At 32.6% G+C, this 23,288-nt stretch overlaps 1 protein-coding gene across 1 annotated transcript; it reads left to right on the forward strand.

Annotated features, from left to right (window-relative positions):
• Positions 1 to 3,227: 3,227 nt before the first annotated feature.
• LOC111613119 (dnaJ homolog subfamily C member 24-like) lies at positions 3,228 to 22,650 on the forward strand. The gene is made up of 5 exons (XM_023354441.1): positions 3,228 to 3,393; positions 18,058 to 18,209; positions 20,442 to 20,559; positions 21,375 to 21,443; positions 22,393 to 22,650. The coding sequence occupies exons 1-5, from the start codon at positions 3,228 to 3,230 to the stop codon at positions 22,524 to 22,526; spliced, it is 639 nt and encodes a 212-aa protein (XP_023210209.1). The 3' UTR covers positions 22,527 to 22,650.
• The last annotated feature ends 638 nt before the right edge of the window (positions 22,651 to 23,288 follow it).

Here is a 23,288-nt window from a genome sequence, read left to right on the forward strand (position 1 = left end):
CTGTTGCCAGGGACGCGATTCGGGCCGAGGGGTCGCCGAGATGACCCCCGTCCGGGCTGTTCCCCTCCGGAGTCGGGTCAAGCCCTCTCCCGGATGACGGTCTCGTAAATTGTCACCTAATGTCTATTTTTCGGTCCCGGAGAGGAGGAAGCCGTCTCAGCCACCGCCCCCTCCACAGGAGTGTCAGTAGGACCTGCTTTGAACTCGATGTAAGGTGACCGTCCAAAGTTTCCCCGACGGTCGATCCCTCGATCGTTCTCACGATTGACGACCGTGAATCTGTCAATTAGGGCTGGAATGCGACAATTAAATCGTCTCGCACCCCGTTCCTTGGTCACACCGGTCCTATTTACGTAATAAGTCACCGATATATTGACTTTAGCTCGACAGCCGGTTTCCGTCCGAGGGGGGGGTGTGGTCCCGGCCTCACAAAGGTCATCGTTTGAATTACATCAAGTAATTAATTAATAACAATATATATGTGTTTACAATTACACATATATATTGTAATAGAAATTAAATAGAAATAGAAATTAAACTGATTTAACAGTATGATTAATTTTAATATATTAATGAATCCTATTATTGAAATTACGATGCGCAATACGAAATAGGAATTATAATTAATAAAAATAATACATAAAACATAACTCTAATCACAGAAAAGTAGTGTCAAAAGGTAGTGTCTGAAACATTCCAGTCGATCCGACGTCAGATAGGCCAACTTACACAATTTCATTTATTGAAAAGAAAAGACTGCTGACAAATATTTTTTACTTCATTGTATTGCGTGAGTGTGTATCAGAGTAATCTGTTTGCAAAACAAAAAACAATCAAAGGTTAGCTTCGCATTTAGCGCTTTTGTTGGTTGGCAGATAAATTAAAACACCATTCGGGAGTTTCACGATCTGTTTAATTAATACGTCGAACTGAAGTATGTAATTTCGTGATTTAATTTGACATTTCGAAAAGATAAAAGCCAACTGACAGACATTTCATACAGATGTTTCATACAGGACAGCATCCAGCAAAGCTTATTCCACGGTCGAACGGATTAAGCTATGTTTTTCTTTTTCTCAAAAAGGTTCAATGATTCTCTTAGTTCATTTTACATATGAGGTTCAATGATGAAATTACACATTAAAATAAACAGGAAACTGTATTGAGTAAAGGTTGTTTTTCTGTGACATTTTTAAATAGCTATATGATGTATGTAAATAATAGTTTACATTTTTGTTTTGTGATGTAAATATTGAGTTGTATTATGCTTTCAAAATATTCTAAAAACTTACCCTTATTATTTAGTACATCGTAATTATTTATGCTCGTTTAGTAACAGGCTTATTTTTGGTTATTGTTCGCTTTGCTGCAATGTGTAAAACCTGTATTTTTTAACTTTGGTAGTAGTTTGTGTAACCGAGGCAATTGTAATTAACGGTATATTTAATGAAATTAATGAAATATCAAAGGAGTAATATTAGATAAAAAATTCAGTTAGGTGTTATGTTTCTGCTTATTAGTAATAATAAATACTTGAAATTACTCGCATAAATTTTAAATGCGTCTAAAAATAAGCAATTTTTATAAAACTGTCGGTTGTGTATTATCATGAAATATGTTCAATTTTTCAGATTGGCCCTTTAATTTCTGTATTTAACCTAAAAGGTTTATTTTCAAACAAAATCATATACGGCATTATACCGGAAGGACCTTTTCGACAGAGATTTATCCGACATTATTACTCTCCTTCTCGATTTATACCCATATTTCATTATATATGTTTTTATTTTGAACGTCGTATGGTGAGTTTTTATCAAATCAATCAATGAAGTTAGCAAATATGCGTGTAATAGGTGTATTAATAATTTAAAATATGTATTTTAATAGTTTGAGCGGGACATTCGCATGTGGAATTACAAAATGTATTTGAAGAATCCAATTTACATGGAAGGAGAAAGGCAGATTGCAAAATATAGAAGATGGTTTTCTCAGTTTTACAGCGAAAACAGCCCGAGAATTGAAGAACAAGATCTTAATTGGTGATTGGAAGTAATTTTATAGTTTGTTGACTTTTCGAAGGAAATTACATATTTTTGTTAAATTTAGGCATTTTTAATCATAATGGTCTTTAAATAGCAATTTACAGCGTAAAATATTGATTTATAACTGTAAAATTACTTCTAAGTAGCGATTTATTATGTTAAATTCTGTTTTTTTTATTGTATATTAATAAATAAATATTTGTTTAAACTACGGAAAAACATAAAACAAAGATAATTGTGTGTTTTGTTGATTGTTGCTTCTGTTCACAATTTTTAAAACATTTTGCAAATCAATATTAGAATCTCTTTGAAAGTGAAATGACTAAAGTAAGATATTTTATTTTTTACTTAGCATAAACTGCTATAACATAACAAACAGCACTAAAAAGCAGAATAAAGATAGAAATCAAATTGTTAAAAATTTATTGGAATTTTTAAACACGTTAAGTTAGCATTAACGCCAAATTACAAAATGATTTAAAAGTTCTTCTAATAATAATAATTTCAAAGGAGTTGATAAGTAATAGTAAGAAAGGAAGTGGTGTTTCCAGGACCACATTTAAAATGTGGCAGTCCCGCATGAAGCAGAACGCCAACAACAAAAATAAAGCTGTAAAGGTGAGAGTGCAGTCAGTAATGGTACTTCAAAGGGCCGAGCAGATCGTCGATCTATCCTTCATGTCGTGCTCAGTATAGGCTGATTGTATGACCTGAGAGGAGGAAGTGATGGCCGATAAAATGGCGGCCACAAGAAGTATGCGGGCATTGCGTAGGCAGGTACGTGTACTAAAAGACGCAGCTTAAGATGCTGTTCATTCTGGAAGAATGGTGATCCCCCTGTGTTCTTTCCATTCCCCGACCGAAGAGTGTCTATCCACGGCTGTGAATATGGACGAGAGGACTTTGAGGTCAACCAGCGAAATTGTTTCCAATAATGGCGAAGACGAGACATCATTTATGGACCCAGGACGAATGATTACTTTAGCCAGTGATAAAAAGAATTCTTTTTCTGCCAAAAGACAAATCGGGACTGACGGACTGCAATTACAATGCCTAGAAGTGAAAAAGAGTTTTAGTGAATATCTGAGATGCTGGCGTCTCTGTTAGGCAGGACCTATAATCGCTGTCAAAAGACTATAAGTTCTATCATACAACACATTTTTTACCAAGATGACCTTTTAAGTGATGAGGGAAAAGTGCGAGCTGAGTTCTCAACACACCGATGTAAGAGTTTTATTAGCTCTTAGCGAGAGAAAGGTTGCCACGCCCCACCAACCGATCCAAAGACCCAATAGAGCCGAGAAGGAGTTTCCGATAGCAAAAATAGGGACATATGCACAGGTAGCAGGTGGTACTCTAAAGCCGAAGTGGTATTTTTATGGGATCACGTTTTCCTCGTGTATCCGAAGAACAGAAAAAAGATTACTAATGCAGCCCGGGACTGCCTCAAAAAAGACATCAACCATGCCAAATTAAATGTAGGTGTGAAGAATGTCCACTGGGTTAGGAGGAAAAATGTCCTGATTGAAATTGCATCTCGTTGGAGTACTTCGACGTAAGGACGTTGAAGTACTCCTAAAATATTTGATAAAAAGGAAGTTGCCGGATGAGTCAGTAGTCTTTGACTGCCAAAGAAGCGCTGTCTCAAAGTAATTATTTACGATGTCCAAAAGGACATCAGTGAAAATGGATTGGCAGAGATCATCTCTGTCCAAAACAATTTGGGCATACAGGCTGATGATTAGAAGTAGTAAAAGTTTATTACTTTCGCAAGAGTGTGTCATGTGAGCTGCCACCCACTCCCTACCATTAATGACAACAACGTGCTTAGTGTCTTATTACTCTGTAAACAAAAACTTCCTTTCCCTGTGAAAAGTGGGTGAGATGTCAACGTTATTGTTAAGTATATTGAAAAGAATGTTGTTCTTGATATTCAAGAATTAGTTTTGACAGAACTGTTTACTTTTAATTAATTAAACAAAACGCCGTTTATCTTAACTAACATTTTTCTTATAATTTATTTCTGCCTTGTTTATAAAATTGTTTTCACTATATTTTAAATCGATTTGTTTTAAAATATAGGCCTACTTGTATAAAGTTTATAAATTAAAGTGTAAAAATTGTAATGAAAATTTCGTTGTTTTAAGAAATAACTATTGATTATATAGAATTGAAGTTTGTAAAAATGCTTTTATATCTCTACCTATTCGTCATTATGTATATCTATAATATTTTTATTTTATAAATAGATCTCATTAAACTATTAAACACAATGTGACGATGTTTTCAAACAAAATGGAACAAAATGATGATAATTAATTTACATGTCAGAATTAAAAGCTATACTTCGCATTATCGCCATCGACTCCTGTTAGGTTCCGAGTATACTCGAGGAACATAAGATTTCTAATGTTTACGAATGTCAAACCAAGTAATGAAACTTTCACTCTTAGATTTCGGTCGTTGAATATCGAAAATTGTCCTTTCTCTCTAACTGATCTAGTCTTGCGTTACCTGAGTATAGAAAACAAGTCAATTAGAGAGTAACGATAGTAAATTGAGACTAATGCGAATGGTTAGTTCGGTGACCCAGTCTTTAAGATTCCAATTTTTTTTTCTAAGTTACCGGGTTAAACTATATAAATGAGACGTCTCAGTTTTTTCCACACCTACGTTTCTCTTCTCATCACTTTTCTTTTTTGAGTTTTTTCTCTCCCCGTTCTTTCAAACTAACGATTTTATTACTCACTGATTAAGGTTTTAGTTCAGAAAAAAAATCGAAGTATATTGCTTTCTATTATCCAATAAAACTTCGGGAAATCTCGTTGAATAGGATTTGTTAAAATTTGTTATTCATACTGTGTTCTACTTAATCGATAAGACATTCTTGTAGGTCTCTCCTCGCGTTTGGCGTATTGGCTGTGAACCATTACCAAAGTATATCAGAATAGCAAATCAGATAACACAAAATATCTAAGCGACCAATCTATCAGCAATAAGGTTAAATCTAAAATAAAAGTTATAATAACTGTTATAACGTTTTAATGGTAAAGGTTGTAAAATAACAAAGTACAGTACACTGCAGCACATTTAACAATGTAATAAAAGAAAGTTCAACTGAAATATGTTTACATAATAATGTTAAAGTAATAGGGCGTCCTGTTTCTCGAATTTTGATAACACGACGATGCGCAAAATGTAAATTTTGTACCAACGATGGTGGAGATAACTGTTAAAAGTAAACCTCCGTTTAGAATTTAAGATCACGTTTATTATAACAAGATATCCTCACAAGTTCGTGCGGTTAGAAGGAATGCGGTTCGTCCGAAATGGAAGAAATGGCTTAATTAATCATGAACACTTGTCTCAATGGAATAGCGTTACTCCTCTTCCAACGAGAACATGATCATATGTCAAACAGACTTATGATTCGACTCTGGGGGGAGTAGATGCCGATTCTTTTCTCTGAAGGAAAGGTCCAAGGGTGATAGGACTTCCTTCAGAAATCAGGATCTGTGAATGTTCTCTTGTGAGAAAAAACTTCGAAGTTTTTGCAGAAAAGATTATTTGTTTATCCTTGCTGTCTGACTCTGAAAATAGGGTGCATGATGATGGTTAATCTGTTAGAAAAAAATGTGACGATAGATTTATAACGATATGTGTTTCAGATTACAGTGGAACCTCGGTATACGACCTTAATCCGTTTTTGGTGTTCGGAGTTATACCGAATAAGACGTATACCGAACCAACCTTTTCCATAAGAAGTAATGTAAAAATGATTAATCCGTTCTCATGTAAAAAAAAATGGCTGGCTTTAAACACCTCGCTTTCCTCGCTAGTTTTTGCTTGATTTTTCCGGAGATCAGTATGTATCTTTCTAGCTTTCTCGCAAATAATTTTTTCCCATACGCTTTTTCCAGCTCACTGTTTTTCACTTATCCAAAGCAAAAGCAATTTTTCGACAAGATCTAATGTCTTCGATTTCTGTTTAGAAATTAATTTAACCCCTTTCGCAACGTTAGCAAATTTAATAATGTCTTTATTTTTCGCGATTGTCGATATCGTCGTTCTCGGAATACGGTATGCAACAGTTAAATTTCAAACACGCGTGCCACCTTCATATTTCTCAACAATCTCTTTTTCAGTTCCATTGTGATTCTAGTCATCTTTTTATTTTTTTGTTGCCTGTTTGCAATTCATGATTAATAAAAATAATAAAATTTTACTTACAAATTAAAATCAGAAGAAATTTAACAAAGTTATAAACCGTGCCACCGCGAACGTCTAGTCTGGTGTAGTACACCGATAGTGCAACTTGTTCATAGATCACGCGTATAATTAAATTAAGTCGTATACCGAACAAAAGTCGTATACCGAACAAAATTTGTTTCGTCTAAACAGGACGTATTCCGAATTCGACGTATTCTAAAGCAGACGTATACTGAGGTACCACTGTATTTTATTACATAGATATTTTTAATGACATTTTTTTATAATAATTAGGTGTACTGCTCAGTAAGAAATGCAGTGAACAGTATTAATTGTGCTATTATTTCTTATTTGACCCGATACTGGGGGAAATTTTGGCAGGTGTTCGGTATAAGTCATTTCTCTCTCCAGCAAATTCCTGAAACACGTACGTCATCTTTCTCCTAGTGACACAGTCAATGTATAAAATTTTCACTAAATAATGTTTGAAAACGCTTTTTTCTGACACGTTGCATTTAAAAGTTATTATAAAATGTTTTGTGTCATCTTTAGGAATACATAGCCCAGCAAATGGTAATATTTGAAAATAAGTAAACACTAATTTATTTAGTAATTATATTAACAACTTACATTTTATAAAGAAGTTACAGGAAAATTATGTCAGCGTGACTCTTGTCAGCATCTCACACTTACTAAACAAAACTCTACACAATAGCAAATTAATAAGAATATATGTTTAGAAATACACAATTCCTTACTTTCTTCGCTCAATCATTATCTCTGGCAATAAAACAAATTTTTCATACATTTTGATTGGACGATTATTACGTTGGTTCATGTTTACTCGCTCATCGAAACTTGATACGTATCGCATTGTTGCAGGCAACATAACGCAACGCGACTGACATAAATAATTAATTTTCATAACACAAACTGTGCAACTTGTATAATTTTGTTTCTCGGATTAACAAACAAACATATTACGTACTACTGCGACAGTTGTCAGGAATGCGCAATGAGGAAAAAAGCCCTGCATTGTCATCAAGCCCGTTTGCAGACCCTTTGCAGAGTCCATTCTCTACAACTCACAATTACCACAAGTGTTTACTAGTTTTCATAGACTATTTTTCTAGAAGTACAGAAGCCGTCCCTTTGCCCGATACTACTGTTAAAACAGTGGCGAAAGCGTTCGTGTAGCATATTATTTTAAAACATTCGGTTCCGAAACAACTGCTTAACAATAGAGGATCAAATTTTGTTTTTGAGGTAATAAAGGAATTAAGCGATTTGCTGCGTATCGAAAGACTCCTAACGACAGCACATAACCTTTTACTGTAATGGAATGGTGGAACGGCTGAATAAAACGCTCTTAAACATTTTAATCCATTATTTTGATAGAAACCAACGTAATTGAAATAAAACGATTTCTTCGCGTATAATACAACCATTCGAGAACGAATGAAACTCCGTTTTATTTAATATACGAATGTGATCCTACATATCCATTTGACATAGTCATAGTATAACATAACATGACATAGTATGAAGTAATCGAAAATTTCGCGAACGAACTCAGTGTTAGCTTGAATTCAGCACTAAAAGTGGCACAAGAACAAACCGTACAAATTCTCAGTAGGAGACAGTCTTCGTAAATGAAGTAGTTGTCCCATCCAGTTTGAAACGATAATTAGCTCTTAGATAGTAATACCCCGTTCGAACACAATCCACGACTCAATTCGATCTCGATTTACCCACAATCTGGATTGTGACTGTCGCCAGTGAAACGTCGTGCTGTTCGCACAGGTAACTCGCTTGAGAAGAACCCGGCTATTACACGCGATGATAAAATTGGCATAACTACGCGGTAAGTCACGAACACCAACAAACAAAATGGAAATTTTGGTTAAAAATAAATACATTTTCTTGCCGTATATCTAATAATAGACAGATGTCATCGTCTCTCCAGATGTCTTTTTAATTTTTCTGTCGATAGGCGGACACGTGTTCAGCAGCCATCTTGTATTTTCTCGCGCGCGTGGGATTGTGGGATTTCTCTTATGACTGGATCTAGTTTCAAGAACTCTCTCCAGTCCATCGCGATTTAGCCTCGTTTCAGTCGAGATTGAAACGGTCGAGAGCGTTCGCACCACGGACCTCTCTCCGACCTTAGTCACAATCTAGATCGAAATGCTCGGTGCGAACGGGGTATAAGGACTCTATCAGATAGTTCCGAGACGTGTCCGGTATATTTCATCGTTCAGCAAATTCAACTAGAAAGAGATTGTATTTGCATGCCAACCGAATAAAGCCTGCGAAAGCGCTATTGGAATGTAAGCCATCCTAAGAAACAGGAAATTCTAACTCTTACCTAGGTAGTGACGCAGAGTCACCTCAAGCAAAATTAGTTGACCACTGGGACGAGTTCATTTTGCACGCTGTCCAACAGGCTCAGACAGACTAAACGCTAACCACAGAAACTGATCAACACGTGACCTCTTGTCAATTCTTACACAATTACGCCGGGGAACCGTAAGCGTGTACCCTTGGGTCCTTTCAAAATCTTCAGGAAACATTCCACCCCGCATAATGACAGTTGCAGACACAGAAGTCAATGAGTCGCCATCCCGAGACCAATGTCACGTGTGCCGTCACCACCTACTCCCATTGGATTATTTAACGAAAATTGTAAATGGTGATCTTTTTCGCCTGTCAAAAGAGGTCATCATCTCCAAAGAAGAGGATAGTTTACAAAAAGTCGCGTAAAGTAAACAAACATTGTCGTGAAAGCGGAACATTGCAAGTAATGTGAAACATTTTCTTTAGTAGATGATAAAATTAAAACCTATAACTTTATTCATTGACGCTAATACTTCGTATCGCGAACGAAACTTTGACTTTTGTGCCATGGTGGATGAAAAAAATTGATTTTTGTTGGAAAAAGAAATATGTGAATATTGTCATTCACACACGCGTTGTTCCAGTACAAAAATTGTCGCGAGAAAAACACTGATGTAGAAATCTGTCATAAATTAAGCAATTTATACCATCGAAGAATGAGGAAAATTGACACTACTATTTAGAAAGCCCACGAAACAATCAGATATATCACGAGATAAACAACTGTCAAGAAACTGATTCAACAAGAAAACAATCACGAAGTGTCAAACGTTTTGAAGAATTGAGGAAAATGTTACCTCAGACCCATGTGACCTTGATTTCTGGTAATTTGCGTCGACAACAATTACAGAAAAGTGTCATAGTTTTAACGAGGACATCCGAAAGAAGCGATGCCTACAAAGGATGATGAGCTCATTGTCTATTGTCCATGCCAACATTTTTTCATTCTCTACCCAGATTCTGTCAGAAACCTCGAAAGAAAAGAACACAAGAAGACAAAAAGCGGAAATCTCCTGAATTAAAAACTGATTGTACAAATTTAGATCTTTTTTTTGGCTTGTCGAAGAAAAAGGAAAAATTTTAAAATTGATACAATTTGATCAGTCTACAAAATTAAAAAAAAATGTTCTAGAAGAAATTCACACTATGATGAAAATCAAGAAATGTTACGCAATTGTAACAAACAAACGAATTTGTTCTTGTTCAAGGTATGTTTTGAGAAGAAAAATTTTTCTTTTTTAAAAAAGTTATTCAAAAAACACTATTGTTTATTTCATCAGTTGAAACCCATTTTATGCTCTAACATAAAGGATGCTACGCGAATTTATCAATCAGAGAATCTTGTAGAGCGCTTATATAATTTGACGAACGAGCACATTACGATATAACGCGAAACCGAACACGTTGATCAAAAAGAATACATAGAAACCAAAATTTTAGAATAAAACAAAATACAAAGAAGAAATATTTAAAACATGAGACACGATAAGGTAAAACGAAACGAAAATGTAAAAGAATGCGCATAGGTGTATTAGTGCAATCAAATCAAGTGCAATCAGAGTAAATGAGATAGTGTCGAATGAACCATCTCGCAAATACCTTTTTTGCAACCTAAACTCGTCTCAATTTTTACATACAAAGAAATAAGAGGCCAATGGGGAGTGAGAAAAGGAAAGACTGACCAATTAGAAATAAATCGATTTTGAAAAAAATGTAAAACTTCAGCCGTCAATGACAGGGGAGCTTCCTCTAGAGCAGTGTTTTTCAACCTGTGGGTCGCGACTCCTATGAGTGTCGCAAAGCCTTACACAGAGGGTCGCGGGTGTAAGAAAAAACAAGTGTTTGTAGGTCCTACACTACAATAAAAAAAACTAGAATTTCAGTGAGACGGCTGTGTCTGTTTATTTTACAGTACAATTGGTTTTTCGATCGATATTTAAAAAAAGAAAATTAAATACGTAGTTTTTAAAATCACTGATATAGTTTAAATATGGCCCTGGGGGTCGCCAAAAGTTTTTTAACTTGTAAAGGGGTCGCATATTCAAAAAGGTTGAAAAACACTGCTCTAGAGAATATAATTTTTTATCGTCGCCTCTTTTTTCTCAGTGCTTAAAGCGCCTAGCTCAACGATATTTACTGCATCTTTTCTACTCGGAACTCTAACTCGCTATTGCATCTGGTCTCCACTACTAAAAAACAAAAAACTCCTAGAGACATCCAAACTACGGGAGTAGGTTGGATGTCTCTAGGGAGTAAAATGGATGTCTGTACTAACCTACTGAAACCTTGTCATTCATTTGTAGCATGATCTTCGAAAAATAGACGATTTCTTTGTGAAACGATTATCCTTTTCTGCCACTGAAAAGCACCCACATACGCGAAGGCCTTAGACCAGGGGTGTCCAACCTATTTGTTCCTCTGGGCAACATTGGAAGAAGTCATGGAGTTTTGGGCCACAAGCATATATAATGTATTTGTAATCCAATCCGTAAATATACTTGTATAAATTAACAAGTCTAGACTATAGTAATAAGTATTAAAACTTTATTACGAAAAAGTATATTTTAAAAAATTACTTCTACAGACTTCAAATTTTTACTTAGAAATAGATAAATTCATCTATTACAGAGACAAGCAAAAATTTACTTGAAAAACACAAATGTTTGTTTTATTTGGGTCTCTATTTAATAAAAAACGACGAAACACTATTTTAAAATGACTAATATTATAAATAATACTAGCTGCAAGGACCCGCTTCGCTGGGTTTTTATTTGTAAGCAAAAAGTAACGATTGTGAAGATTAAAATAATTACATTATAGCCAATCTTACTCGTTTTCACAGAATGCAAGAATTAGGTCCCCGTTTCCAGACTAATTCGAGAATTTTTACGTCTAGTCAAACGAACTATTTTCAATTTGATCAATTTTTCGGAACATTTACAATCATTCTACAATCGAACCAATTCGAATTTAAATTCGAATTCGAATTCGAATTTAAAGCGGTTCGAACATTTTAAAAATCGAAATAGAAAATCTTCCACTTTCAACCACTTACAACCTCATATCTTCCGCACCCTTATAGCTATTGAGACGCAACCACCATAGAGCACGAATGGAGACTTGGGACTACTACCACATACAAACACCATTCATGTGCGATGTGTAGTTTTTGCTGAAAAGTGAAATATAGGGAGACACACGTAAATTTTTATATATATACTAGCTGCAAGGACCCGCTTCGCAAAATTTTTACTTGAGGGCAAAAAAGTAACGATAGTGAAGATTAAGATAATTACATTATAGCCAATCTTACCCGTTTTCAAGGAATGCAAGAATTAGGTCCCTCGTTACCAGACTAATTAGAGACCTGATCCCGTTTCTATTTCTGAACGTCTCATGTTCACATCCAGTCAAAGGAACAATTTTCAACGTTTCTGGAACGTTTACAATCGTTCTATAATCGAACCAATATTCGAATTTTATGTTCGAATTTAAATTCGAATATTGTTCAAATTAAATTCGAAAAAATTCGAACATAAAATTCGAAATAGAAAACCACTTTCTACCACTTTCAGCCCTATATCTACCACACCCTTATAGGTATCGAGACGCAACCACTATAGTGCACGAATGGAAACTTGAGACTACTACCACATACAAACACCATTCGTGTGCGATGTGTAGTTTTGGCTGAAAAGTGAAATATAGAGACACTACGTCCATTTATATATATACAGATATAGATGTAGCCCAGAAAGTAGCAAATGCGCAAAATGATAATTTTTACGCCTAAGTAAAAAAAAGTAGCCAAGTTTGGCGCAAATTAGCCAAATCTTGCAACGCTGGGAGGAATATTAAATAATGCTGGAGTTGGAACTGAAAAAATTATAAACCTAAATTTGAGAAAAGGAGAGAGAGAACAAAAGATAAAAAGTAGTGAGAAAAATTGGAAAATTAATTTAATTAATTAAGGGTCAATATTTGTATAATAGAAGGTCTATTTAACTTTTCTCACTACTTTTTATCTTTTGGCCTTTTTCTCCTTTTTTCAAATTTGGGTCTATAATTCTTTGAGTCAAAACTTCAGCTTTATTTAGTATTCCTTCGTCAAGTATTTGAAAGTATTTCCTTTTCACTCGAAAATAAAATATGTATAAAAGTTTACGGCTTTGTGTAACTCCTTTTTTTGAGTTTATGCCATTAAAATAAATAAATAAACAAAAAATAAAACAATTTGTCAGTTTTGCTTACACGTTTATTGGGCCGTTTTTAAACTTGCCTTGGGCCGCATGCGGCCCGCGGGCCGAGGTTTGAACACCCCTGCCTTAGACCATCCCGACAAAAAATAATAAACCTATTCCTAATCGTCGAACTTACAATAGTCTGATGTTCATTCAATTGCAGAAGAATCATGATATAATTCCAAAATTGTAAAGAAGCAACGCTAACGAATTATTTTGTTTACTTGACAAAGTCATCGGTCATAACAGACTGTCTTCCTTGTCTCTCTTCATCATCCATGTCTGTCACCTCTCTGAAGATTTTTGTTTGATTTCCTCACACAACCTTTACTCATAAACTTTTTTTGCACGCGGCACTCATCCACTTATGGATATCGGTTTCATTTTGCCTACACCGAATATGTGGTTTATGCTGTAATTTACTACTTGCGAGTAGTGAATTACAACGTGAACCTCATATTCGATGGAAATTTCGAATACATTATCTAATATTTTCTGCTTGTTACAGATCACGCAACAACACAGTAACGAATCGCATAATGTTACCTAAGCCAACACTCGACAGCTTATTTTTGCACAAGCGCCGAGGCACTGCAGACAACCACGTGCTTATACCAACTAATTGGACGTTAATTTCCAGAGATCCTATCTATTAATAGTGATAACAAACTATGGCAAACACAATGTTAATTATTACGAAAAATTTTTACACAAATATTTTTTTTTTTGGATTTTTGAATGGTCTGTGTAGAGAAATCTTAAAACACGAATATTTACAATTGACAGAACGCACGCAACGAACAGTAGACGTAGTAAAAAATGTCAAAGATATAAATATCTTCTCATTCACTCTATTTACATATTCTATTTCTTATATTCGTAAATTGTTATTCTCGTTATAAGTATTAGAAAAAAAATAAACTTTAGTGCATTACTTTATTTTCTTTATATTCAAGTTATACATACAATAAAATAATATATTACAATATTTTAAAGCATATAATTTTGGTGCTCATATTAAAAAGTTATAGTGACAAAATAATTTTCTTTAACATTCAAAATTATTTTTTACCAGTGTGAAACTGGCAGTTCTCAAATGCAAATTAAACATAGAAAACAAATAGGAACGGATACGTATTGTGTTTGTTCTATGCATTTTCATGTAGCACTACAAGTGTTTTTTTATCTACATAATTTTATACATTTTTTTATGTTTATATTGGAGAACATATACAAATTATTTATTTTTGTGAAAAAAATATTATATTTGTTATTAAGCAAATAGAAATTATGTAATAAGTGCCTTTTTTGTGTTTGAATATATACAGAAAATGAAAAGTTATCTATGGTGTCAGAAATGTAGAAAAAATTCACAATATTGATGTGCTGTTTTGGTCTGTGATTTTAGTAAACATTTTTGCACATTTTTTTTCTTTTTCCATCACACCTATCAAATCGAGGATTGTAGAGAATATAGAATACAATCCGCTGACCATCTGCAAAAAATTCAAAAATGACCAATGCCACAACTCAGTGAGAAAATTAAGTGAAGGTTTTCCATACCTTGATAAGAAAGTCTTGTTTTATGTAGAAAAAACCACCAATTGAGATGGCCAATGGAATTTTTCCAAATCTTTTAATAAAATCATCTATCTAAATAAAAATAATCACTATAAATTAATAAATATATTTCAGTTTTTTTATCGAGATAATGTTTTCTTTTGTTCTAATAAAAACACGAAATTTCCTGACTGTCATATATAACAGGGGGAAAGTATGGCGTTTAGCCAAAAAGTATATACTAAAATTTTTACAGTTTTGCACCCAAGATACATTAAAACATCGAAAATTGTTTGGTGTAAAGCAGTGTTTTTCAACCTATGGGTCGGTGTCTCCTAGGGGGTCGCGGGTGAAAGAAAAAGACAAGTGTTTATAGGTCCTTTATTACGATAAAGAAAACTAGAATTGAAAAACATTGATGTAAAGCATATAATTCAACAAACTTCTGTTGAAGACTAAAAGAACAACTATATCTTACAATATTTTTGACATATTTTCAGTATTATTATGATTAAATTTTATTAAAATTTAGGAGAAATTGATATTTTAGAGGATGCCATATTCATATTTGTCACATCTTGTTGATCCAATTATTATATTTTTAAATAAAAATATAAATTCAAATTAGCAGTTAAATATTTAAGCCAATATTATTACATTAAAATGTAGTAAGAATTTATTTACAAGTACTGTAATAAATGTACTATGGTGTTATTGTGTACTTCCGTTGATACAAGTGAAATGTAACAAGAATTGACAGAGATTGTGGATATTTTGCATAAGTGTTTTTCCTCAAAATACAGTAAATTTGATGAAAAATATAATAAATCCATACTAACTTTGAAATAGAATTTATGCTTACCTTCAATTTAAACTCTAATGGTAGATCTGCAGATGAAAATTTGTAAATCGCCACAAAATCATCATACAGCTGTAATGAAAATGATACATTCGTTATTTTTTTATTTAATTTTATTATGTTTTTCCTCAAAATATAGTAAATTTGATGAAAAATATAATAAATTCATACAAATTTTGAAATAGAATTTATGCTTACCTTCAATTTAAACTCTAATGGTAGATCTGCAGATGAAAATTTGTAAATCGCCACAAAATCATCATACAGCTGTAATGAAAATGATACATTCGTTATTTTTTTATTTAATTTTATTATGTACTTTATAACAATATATTTTGTTTAGCATTAAAATATCTTGGTATCTTGAAAACGTTTCAGAACGCTAGAACGTGAAATCTGACAGAAATTTGCTGTGGAGTTCGAGAAATGCTTCAATTTTTACACTCCGCACGCAGTGAAAAAAAGCCCTGAAAGTGTAAACATCATCTATTCGGATAAAAATGATGCACCCTCTTTCTCGTTCCTTATGCTCCAGAGTTTTTATTGCTTTATTAAAATAATATTTGCTGTGGCTTTATATACAATGTGAGATTTTTATTTTGAGACAATGAAAGAACTTAATTAGATCTCATTATTTCAGTAAAAGGTTTAAACGAAAGTTATAGTGTTTTGAAGGGGTAATCAATTGGTGACCTCAGATGTGACCTTGACGCTGACCTTCAAGATCATTTGAATGTCAAGTGTTTTTTCAATGGGAATATATACTTATGACCCCAGCAATGGAAAGAGCAGGAAATTTCACACTCGGCCATTGCTCTGTGAACTGAGAATTTCACCTCAAGGTTATCTCAAGTGTTATCATTCGAAGAGCGGCTCAACAAATGCATCAAAGTAAAAGGGCATTATTTTGAACATTTGTTATTAAATTTTTATCTGAAAATAATATCTCAAAAAATGGTGCAAAGTAAAGTGACTCACCAAAAACAAGCACCTCACAGAAAACTGCTATGTTCACATTGTTACTCTTGGAGAATACTAAAAATAGGAAATGCTTTTAAAAATCAAACTAATAAGACTGTGAAAAGTTGTCAAGTTTACCATCCGTTTATTCCATATTCTATTAAAAAAAGCAATAGTTTCCTATTAGAAAAAGTTTATAACCTTAAAATAATCTTGACCTTCGACCTAGACTATAAGGTCAAAGGTATAACTAATTGTGAAATTTTCCGCTCATTCTATCGTCAAGATCTATGTATTCTCATTTAAAAAGACTTGACCTTCAAATGAAGTTGAAGGTCAAGGTCAAGGCCGCCACCGAAGTAACCCATTGATTGTAAAAGTTTGTAAATTTTAAATTTGACTATTTTAAAACTTGACTAGGTAATTTACATGTTAATTAATTAAAAGTGATTTTTTACACAGTGAAATGAACCAGACTGTTATATTAACAATGAATGCTTGTCTTTGGTCAAAGGTTCGTATCATAAAACTGGCATTTTATACTCTTCACTTTTATTTCACACTACGTATAAAACAGATCGTTTTTCATTCCCATTATGCTTTCATATGATTAAAATTATAAAAATTTATTATTTTTAGTACCCTTAAATAACAAATACGATTAACGTCATATATTTAAACTATTTTGAATATAAACATGTAAGAGAAACAGAGCGTTTAGATTCAAATAATATTCAAAAATACACGGTGTTTATAATTAAAGTAGCACTACTTAGACCTGTCTAGAACATGTTTACGTGGAAGTATTTTGATGAAACTTGGTATATATGTTTTATGAACAACGGGGGAATAAGTAAATGGTAAAAAATATATAGTTCGAATTTTTACCATTAGGTGAAAAAATGGTGCATTAAGAACAAGAAAAACAAAATAGAAACCAAGTTTCATCAAAATATGTCCGCTAAAGCGGGTTCTAGACAGGTCTGATTAGCGCAACTATAATTATAACCACCTTATATAAACCTATTTTTGTTACGTGGTCAATACTTACCAATGACACCATAGATGAAAGCAATTTACTTATTACAAGACAACCTCCCAGAAAAGCAAACGAAAGAATTGTAATAAAAAAATTTGTAATCCGGATCTACAGTTACGAATATCACAGCATATAGAAGGACACAAGCAAAGTGCATATAAAATCCATATATTAAAGGTGTTAGCATTTCCCATTCTATGTTCAAATGTTTAAAAGTGTACCATATTTCTACTTGTTTGTTGATAAATTTGTCTAACTTTTTTTTCAAATCTGTATTTTCTAATTTCATATTTTTTAGGTCTTCAGAAAGTTTTATTACTCTGTTTACTGTGACAAAACAGAAACAGAAGACAACAGAGATAACTGATATAATTTGTGCTGAAACATAAATATANGCGATTTTCGTTCGATCAATTTCCAAACATTCGCAGCCGACATTTACCACTTTTTTTTTCTATTCATTTCTAAAGGTCAAACGAAGAGTTTCGTATTTATTCAAAACGCTAAATAATTAATTAAATTAATCGATATTTATAAATTAATTAGTAATTTTAACTAAAACTAATTAATATAACAACCTTTAGCGTTTATAACAATTCTTTTTGGTTACATTTAAACGAAAAATATCGTAAAATTAAATTTTTATCTTTATCGTCGAAGCTTTTTTAATCGTATTATTTTACATTTCGATTTAATTTTAAATATTGTTAGTAAACTTTTATTATTAATTTTGAGTAACTTGTAAATTAGTTTTGACGGTTAGAGGGCGCCCGGCCTATTTTATCGTCTGGTGGTTTGTTATGGAAGATGGCGAATTTGTAGATTTTTACGCGATTCTGGGTTTGACGAAGAATGCCACCAAGGAAGAACTTAAAAAACAATACCATTCTCTTATATTAAAAGTAAATATTATAAATTTAAGATATTTACTGCAATTTGTTAAGAATTGATTTGATAAATGCAAATTTAGTCCTAGATTACAGCCATTTAATTTAACCCTTTAAAATCCATCGGAAGCACGTGGTTAGGCATGCTTTTGAGAAATGCTAATGTAATTTACATTAATCCAGTTTTCTTTATTTTTTTTTAATGTGAATAAAAGAGATCTTCATTAATAAACTATGTAATTCAGTTATCAACAAGCATCTTGCGTGTTAAACCTTCATAAATTGTAAGGGTATGGACTGGATTTGAATACTGATCTTTAAATGTTTCACAGTACAATTACAGCTGTGAATGATTTTAACAGAGCTATAGATCATGTCCATAAGAGCAAAAAAGTCAAAGGAATCGCACCTCTGAATGTGACCTTGTCGAGATATAGCCCCCGAAATCAGCCATGTGCCATGCCCCACTAAGAGTATAGCGTTCGACTATTTAGCCCACGTGACTATGCTGCTTCGAATGACTGTTTGTGCAGTACTTGTATAGTTTTAGGGGTATGGTGGCTCGCACCACCCGGGCATTGAGGTGCGAGCCTTGACGACACGGAACGTGGAGAATAGGCAGTGGTACCAGTACGTGGGGAAAAACAGTTTTTGGTTGGTAGAAGTTAATGCGTTTATTACTTGTTATGCTATATATATAATGTAAGTTGCTTACCGGTGTGATATCTGCCGACAAGATTGTGACTGGAACTGCCAGTGATGGGTTCTGCATTTGGAGGCAGATATCTCGCAAAGGGTCGGATGTCGCACTTTTCTTTATTCTTTGCCGATAAACATTGTTTGATTGTCCGATCACCGTGCTGTACTGTCTGTAAATGTGCAATGGGCTTAAAAGAGCATGTGGCATGGCTCTCCATAGTACCTAGAAGTAGACTTTAGGCTGATTTCGGAGGGCTGTGTCTCGTGAAGGGTTGTGTGTAGAGGTTTGGTTCTTTTGACTTTTCTGCTCTTATGGACGTGCTCTATGTTTCTGATTAGGTCCCAACAGCATCATTTGCAACTGCAATCTGCAATTGTTGTAAAGATTGGGAGTTAAATCCAGCCCATACCCTTACAATTTATGAATAGTTGGAATTGCAGTGTTCTTCCTTCTCTCTCACTTGCAAGTCTTGTTGTAAGATTATGGAAGGTATAAATACGGCTTGGAATGAGGTAGTCGGGATGTTATCGGAGTCGTGGAACGTGCCCTTAGGAGTGAAAAGGTCGTACTGATGGACTGTATGTGATCCTTTCTGATTTATTCCCAAAATTAGCCTTGTTAAAGGTGCGATGGATGTAATGGAGCATGCACTGTGACTCCAATTGCACCTCGGAAGTAGTCGGTGCAATGGCATTTCTTGTTTATATGAACTTTTAACCATCTCTAATGAAGTGGAAAATGATTGACTTTTAGCAATTTTGAGAACTAGTTTTGGATTTTTTCACTTTTAAATTTTACCCCATTTTTTGAGGGTCTTCAAAATTCCAAATAGGCCAATTTTGGGAGCTATAACTTACAAAGGGTCATGTAAAAGTTCCTTTGACTTTTTTAATCCTGTGGGCATGATCAACAGCTCTGATAGGGCCCCAACTGCCTTGTTTGGAGCTGCACATGTGCCAATTAAACTTTATATCAGTAAATTTGATTTTACTTACAGAAACTTTAATATAATGGAATAATTGACAACTTCAAAGACAAAAAGAGCATTAAACTTCAGTTTTGTCTTTCTACAAACTAGCCAGACAAGTATGGATGCAGTAAAATTTAATAATACTATTAAATAAAAGGCTCACTACCCTTAAATCATTAATATTATAAAGAGGAGAAATTGTTCTATGTAATTTTTAATATTTTTAGGATAAAGTCTTATTAATTTAAACTAATGTGACAGGCAATGAACAATTGTCAGATTATACTCAAGATTTTCTCTGTAATAGTATAAAAAATAGCAATAATTACCATAGATAATTGGATTATACATTAAGAACTTCCCTAACAAATATAACTTTATATGCCATCCAATTAAGTGATGTGATTGACTAAATGTCATGAAGGCCATTAGACAGTGTGTTATTTCTGAGTAGCAAAGCAAAATATAATTAATTCCTTATAAATTTTAAAGAAATAATTAACTATAAGCTACAATACTTATGTATTTTTAAATGGTTTTGCTTATTTATGTATGTTAATTATTAAAATTACTACAGCATCATCCTGACAAAACAAAAGTAGAAGATTCTGTTTCACATTTCTGTAAAATTGATGAAGCCTGGAAAACTCTAAGTAATGATCAACTGAAAAATGAATATGATGCAAAACTAAAAGGTGAGTGATGGTTTTTAATTATTATATTTGTTGAAATTAAATTATTTGTATTAGTTAAATATTTAACTATTAATGTTAAATAAAAATTTATTTTATTTTATTTATCTTTTTCTTCTACATGTTCCTTGGCTTCTGTATTAAATAATTCATGTTATAGAACAGGGATAGGCAACCTTTATGTATGTAAGGCCAAGACTCCGCTAGCGTAAAAACGGGCGTAAAACCCCTCGTTGTAAAAGCTTTTAATTACGTGACCGTGATATTTTATGCCCGAGCAGATCGTAAAACCAGTGTAAAAGCGAGTTGAGCAGTGTTCAACTTTCGACGCAAATACGACCGTAAAACGGTGTCATCCGCCAATCAGAAGTCAGTGAAATCTAGATCATTGATTTATTAATTGTTCAAAAATTACAAAGTATTCTTTATATATTTTGTTATCTGTTTATGTCAACACAGAAAGGAATTCAAAACTTCTAATAACTCATAAACTTAAAAATAATTATATGAAATTTATAATTATTAAGTTGATTATATCATTTTTTTTTCTAGTTCTTGAATTTCAACCATTATTCCATTGATTTATATGCAAATAACAGTTGTAAAGATTTTATTTTATTGATAATTTAAGGTTTTCTACAATACTATAAATTACTGACCAGAATGACGGTTTATATAGGCTATACATATACATAATTCTTTTCAGAGACAGCTTAAACATCTTCTAGTTTACAATATAATAAACTTTAAATCTCTCAAAAATTGATAAAAAATGTAAAATCAATCTTTAATAATTCTAAATTTATTTCATTCTTTAGCTTGGGAATTGAAAAATACACATGCAGTACATGAAGAAGTGAAAATTAGTAGTATGAATAAAATTTCAGGTAATATATTTTTATTAAAAAAACTTACATTATGCAGTGTAAAGTTAAATTATATTGTATAAAGCAGTATACACAGTGTGTATTGATTTTATAAATATTTTTTGTATTCATAACATCTCATAGCTTGTTTCTGCTTTCCAAGAATATGCTTTATTATAAATTATACAAGGTATTTATTTGTAAGATACAAATTTGTTACTATTACTTGGGAACATACATTTGGGTCATTGAAGGCCAAGGCTCTCACACATTATTACCATATAAGGAAGTTAAAATAAATCTTAATTTCATTAAAGAACACTTGTATTACCTAAATAAATTGTTATTGTGACAGATTTAACATGCAAACAAGCTATGAACAATTTTCTTTTATTTCTGTTCATTCTGAAACACAATCCTTAAGCTAACAGATGATAAATCTGAGAATTTTTGTAGTTTTATTCTGAATTCTGGCCTAATAGTAGTAAAAATTAAATTAAACCTTGTTGCAAACTCTTCTAATCTTCCTAGCTGCAAATCAAAATTTTTTGAAAAAGTAGAACAGGTTACAAACTTTTGAGTAATGCCCAAATTGTCACACAGGATGACATGTATTATGAACACTCATCATATGATCCTATTTATTTTCCATAGTTAATATTTACAGTAAAAACAACTGTGAAATTCCATTATTATAACTATACAGTAGTAACGAGATAGTCTATTAGTAATATATAGAATTTACTGGATTTACTAGACAATTTTTAATTTTACATATAATGTTTGATTACCTTTATTCTTTCAAAAATTGCAAGAGCTCATTCAGCATACTACAGAATTTATTTTACAGAACTTTTGTAATTTAAAAAATTTTAAATAATAGTAAAGCAATGATAAACATATCCAAAGTTGAGTAGATTTTAAAAATATAATTTCTTAATACTTACGGAAATTGTATGATTTCTATTAGACGAGAGTTACGAGAGAAGTTGCCGTTGCGGCGGATCTTACATACTAGATCCAGAAGATTTAAAGTACGGCAGCTGTCTCGTCATAGAATGCGACAGTTGTTCGTTAAATATTTTGGTTCAGACCGGACTTTAAGATGTGTTTTTGTGTTAAGCAAGAATTTGAATGTTAGATGAACACAAAAGTGAGTTGGTTTTAATAATTTTTGAGAAATGAATTATTCTGTACAATTATTGATACAAAGCACGTTTATAAAAATATAAATTTATTTATTTATTTCAAGTTAAAATGTGTAAGTTCTGTTTAATATATGAATTGTTTTACGAATGATTTTTATTCTAAAAAATCCTCAAATGTTTCTTTCTAACGAAACAATTTATGGAACTCTGTGTATAAATATAGTAAACAACTCTTGTATTTATCTTTTGAAAATAGGTACCTTTAGAAATATTAACGAATGTTTAAAATTCCATTAGAATTTGGTTAGTTCATCATATACAAGGATCGAGTTAATTAATTGCAGCAAATTAGATTTCTTTTTAAAATCGTATTTGGAAAAAGGTGGGCTACACTGATTAATTAAGCAATAGTCAAAAAAGATTCTCTATCGCGAAGCTGCACGACACTATGAAAAATTATTCCCCTTGAATCTGGCATAATATAACCACAAATTGCTTTATAATTCCGTTCATTCTCTACTGCTGGAGGCTATAGTTGATCCAAAATATAATCAAATTTTTTTACCTTTAATATTATGCAAAGATAGCTGGCTCAGTTAATTTGCCACAAAGTTAGAATGATTGAATTGAGCTATTTTATGGATTAAAAAAAATAACATTTCTGTTTAATATCTTTCCTTATTACCAAGCTATGAAAGTGAACTTTCACAAAACGTTT

Source organism: Centruroides sculpturatus, unplaced genomic scaffold, assembly GCF_000671375.1.
Source record: "Centruroides sculpturatus isolate CEXI.00-Female unplaced genomic scaffold, Cexi_2.0 scaffold1872, whole genome shotgun sequence".
Lineage (NCBI taxonomy): Eukaryota > Metazoa > Arthropoda > Arachnida > Scorpiones > Buthidae > Centruroides > Centruroides sculpturatus.